The sequence below is a fragment of the Rutidosis leptorrhynchoides genome, chromosome 2 (genome assembly GCF_046630445.1).
Source record: "Rutidosis leptorrhynchoides isolate AG116_Rl617_1_P2 chromosome 2, CSIRO_AGI_Rlap_v1, whole genome shotgun sequence".
Classification (NCBI taxonomy): domain Eukaryota; kingdom Viridiplantae; phylum Streptophyta; class Magnoliopsida; order Asterales; family Asteraceae; genus Rutidosis; species Rutidosis leptorrhynchoides.
The window spans coordinates 392415656-392419653 of NC_092334.1; the positions used below are offsets into that span (position 1 = coordinate 392415656).

The following is a 3998-nucleotide window of genomic DNA, read 5'->3' on the forward strand; positions in this document are numbered from 1 at the left end:
ACATCTCACGAGACTTGAATTCTTAACTTCTTGATTGACGGGTTGATCTTATACTACTATGTTTATTTGCAACATTAACTTAGAAATGGAAAATTGGAAGTCGGTACTTTTTAGCTATTTGAAATTTCAAGCTGGTAATCCTAATAATAAAAACAAAAATAACATTACTACACTCCCCCTCAGTCCATTTCTACCTCTCCTTTACAGTACAGGATGAGATAAGATGATTTAAGCAATGTACAATCGACACGTGGCTCACTTAATGATAAGGCCTGCAATTATGTGGACACCATGCATTAGCCATAACATCCAATGGCCATAATTACCTACGTTAAGCTTGATTTGTTTACATCCATTCGATGGCAAGTTGCAACCCAATTGCTCATATAACAACCATTATATATACAGCTTTGTTAACTATAGTCACTCATTGGATCTCAAATTCAAACATAAAACAATGGCTTCAATCTCTTCCTCAGCCATCGCAACCGTCAGCAGGACCGCCTCCGCTCAATCGAGCTTGGCCGCTCCTTTCACCGGTCTTAAGGCCAACACCTTCCCCGTCACCAAGAAGTCCAACGACTTCTCAACCCTTCCTAGCAACGGTGGAAGAGTTCAATGCATGAAGGTAATTAATATTTTTGGTACAGTTATGGTTCCGCTTTACTAAAACGGAACAATTGTTGTATATAATTGCTATGTTTTGAAAAACATAGCAATTAAACAATGTTTTTTAAAATATTAAGATCGGTTGTTCCGCTTCATTAAATGGAAACAAGTTTATATATAATTGCTATGAAAAACAAAGCAATTAAACAAGATTTTTTAAAATATTAAGATGTTAACTATTGTTCCGCTTCAATAAATCGAAACAATTGTTATATATAATTGCTTTGTTTTGAAAAACATAGCAATAAAACATGTTTTTTAAGATATGAAGATGTTTTTGTTTAAATGTATGTATAGGTGTGGCCACCATTGGGTTTGAAGAAGTTCGAGACCCTTTCATACCTTCCACCTCTATCTAATGAAGCTTTAGCTAAGGAAGTCGACTACTTGCTCCGCAACAAATGGGTTCCTTGTTTGGAATTCGAGTTGGAGGTCTATTTCTTATTTTTTACACAATTACTTATTTTTAGGATTCCACAAAATCTTATAAGAATTGAAGCTCATTATGTTTAAAAGATGCCAAATACGATTTACAACAATTTACATTTCAAGTTCATATAGTTCAGTTTGAGAAATCTAGATATATGCTTATTCATATCATTTCTTAAATAATTAAGTGCTCATTGTAGTTACAATGAAAGTATTAAACCATGAACAACAAATTTCTTACTTATAGATCTTGTAATCACATATTAACATTGAATGAATCAAATTGTTAGGACACTAGGACATTTAATTATTATTGCATAAACAATTAACGAGTTCCTATCAAAAATGATTTTTAGGATTTTATCGTCTAGTAAAATTATTACTAATGTCTTGCTCCGTATTATTTTAGCAATGCTATACTTACAAATTTATACAAAGAGTTCACAAAATGATTTATGGTTCAATTTTTCTCTCATTTTGATCTCAATTATCTTAACTTTGTTAACTCATTTTGAAAAAAGATTTTTGCGAACTCTTCGTAAGTAAATCATTTCTCTATTAATTTAGCAACATAATCGTTAATACAACCACATGTGAGAACTTTTTGATAGTTACCAACTTATGATAATCAATAATTCAACACAAATGAGAACTTTATGATAGATTGATAGTTAACAACTTCTATTATGAGTTGCACATGACATTTCCCTATGTATTACTGTAACATTTTATTGGTTAAATAAATGGTTTCTTATTGACATATTTTGATACTATTATAGCACGGTCACGTGTACCGTGAGCACGGTAACACCCCCGGATACTATGACGGAAGATACTGGACAATGTGGAAGTTGCCTATGTTCGGGTGCACCGACTCTGCACAAGTGTTGGCTGAGGTTGTTGAGTGCAAGAAGGAATACCCACAAGCCTTCATCCGTGTTATTGGATTCGACAACGTTCGTCAAGTGCAATGCATCAGTTTCATCGTTTCTAAACCAGCTGGCTACTAAGCAAGTACCGATAAAATTTTCGATCTAACCTAACCCCCATAATGGGATGGTGTGGTTCGTTTGAATATTTAGAGTTCTGGTTTCTTTTAAGTTGTTTTTTTAATTTTAAATTTGTCTATTTCGTGAATTTCTGTTCATTCTGTTGTTTGTTCTCGGATTCTATGAGGTGGATAATGATATCATATATAAAATAATAATTTGTCGCTAATGTGTTGAACATTTTTCCATGATTATATACTCGTGTGAAATGTTATATTTAATTTATGGTACTCGTATTACAGGATATATATTTGCTAGTTTCTTTTTTGAAACGAGAACAATTTTATTGAAAAATTCACTCTCTCCTAGTAAGTCACTAAAAGAGTTGAGAGGCAAAACAAATACCATATATATTTGCTAGTTAATTGCCTCATAGAGAAATTATTGATAATACCAATTGGTTTGGGGTGTTGCTTTGCTTATTAAACATATGGTTTATTTATTGTCACCAAAACATTTGAATCATTCTAAACTATAACTAAAAAAAAAAGATTACACTTATTAGCTCATTTTAGTTCCATTAACACTTTAAAGATTTTTCACTATAAAAATGTATGTTAAATTGTGTATCTTTAAAAAAAAAAAAAAAAAAAAAAAAAAAAAAATCTTTGAAAAAAAACAAAAACGAATTATCAAGGAACTTTTATAAAATATGAAAGAAACTTATCAATGATACAAAGACAAAAACAACAAACGCCCTGACTTTTGTAAAAGTAAGGTGTTTCACTATCAACCATTAAATGTATCGTAAACATATATATATATATATATATATATATATATATATATATATATATATATATATATATATATATATATATATATATATATATATATATTGATTAAAATTCACTAAAAATCGTTTATATCTTTCAAAATATCTAAGCCATTTTATTGGAATGGGCCTATACATGATGGGTTAATTTGTGGATGCGATTTCGATCGGATATGATAATGGATAAGATTAAGTTCATTTTCAACCTTTTCATATTTCTATACCAATTTTATAGGAGTACCTAATTTCATTTACATATATTATAAAAGAATTAAGGCTTTAGATCATATTCTATTATTCATGGTAGATTCAGTTTTGAGATATTATAACCGTTTACTGACTTTGTATGATTGGTTACTTTGATATCATACTAGTTTATAACCCGGAATTTCGCGGGTTTTTAAAATAAGAACTTTTTAAGAGGTATCGGAAATGTATTGGAAAGAAAAAGTGAATGGTAAAGAAATAAAAACGAACATTTCATGTTTGTGGACGCTATTGACAAACATAGTTTATTATCTATAGATTCTTGAAGTACCCATTAACTGACAAAAATGATTCTGCAAATATCTTTGTCTTTAGACCCATCACTTAGAAATCTCGCCGTCTCCTTTAAACCCATTAATGTTAAACTGTCTCCTTTGTCTTTAGACCCATCACTTACAAATCTCGGTGCTAACTTTTTTTCAACAGATAGCTATAGCATTAGAGATCTTCGTTTCTTGTTGACATGTTGAAGATTAAAGTTCGTTAATGTCCTTACTTTGCAATTCAATACATATGTGTAATTATAGGCTTTAACATATTTTAGTTCAATATATATAATAATCAAAAAACATTAAACATATATATATAAGTTGGAAGCTACCTTTTGATTATGCATTTATTTTTTCATAAAATCTATAATGTTTATTAAATCTCGAAAGACAAGAAGCCAATTACAAATACAATAGAAGCACACGAGAGGCGCACCTCGCCCATTTTAACACACTTCTAAACCACTACTACTACAATTATTCCATGTTACAGATCCATTACAACAAAAACACCTATGACAGAATTAATCCAAATAATCC

The 3998-nt window shown here is 30.3% G+C and overlaps 1 protein-coding gene across 1 annotated transcript; it reads left to right on the forward strand.

Moving 5' to 3' along the window:
• The first annotated feature begins 408 nt into the window (after window positions 1-408).
• LOC139894478 (ribulose bisphosphate carboxylase small subunit, chloroplastic-like) lies at window positions 409-2316 on the forward strand. Its single transcript, XM_071877798.1, has 3 exons — window positions 409-628; window positions 967-1101; window positions 1878-2316. The coding sequence occupies exons 1-3, from the start codon at window positions 458-460 to the stop codon at window positions 2106-2108; spliced, it is 537 nt and encodes a 178-aa protein (XP_071733899.1). The 5' UTR covers window positions 409-457; the 3' UTR covers window positions 2109-2316.
• Window positions 2317-3998: the final 1682 nt, after the last annotated feature.

Bases quoted from the DNA above. Each gene is read 5' to 3' on its own strand.
- LOC139894478 (XM_071877798.1), top strand. From the start codon at position 458: ATGGCTTCAATCTCTTCCTCAGCCATCGCAACCGTCAGCAGGACCGCC. The intron at 629-966 runs GTAATTAATATT...ATGTATGTATAG, and splicing joins GAAGAGTTCAATGCATGAAG to GTGTGGCCACCATTGGGTTT. The intron at 1,102-1,877 runs GTCTATTTCTTA...ATACTATTATAG, and splicing joins GTTTGGAATTCGAGTTGGAG to CACGGTCACGTGTACCGTGA.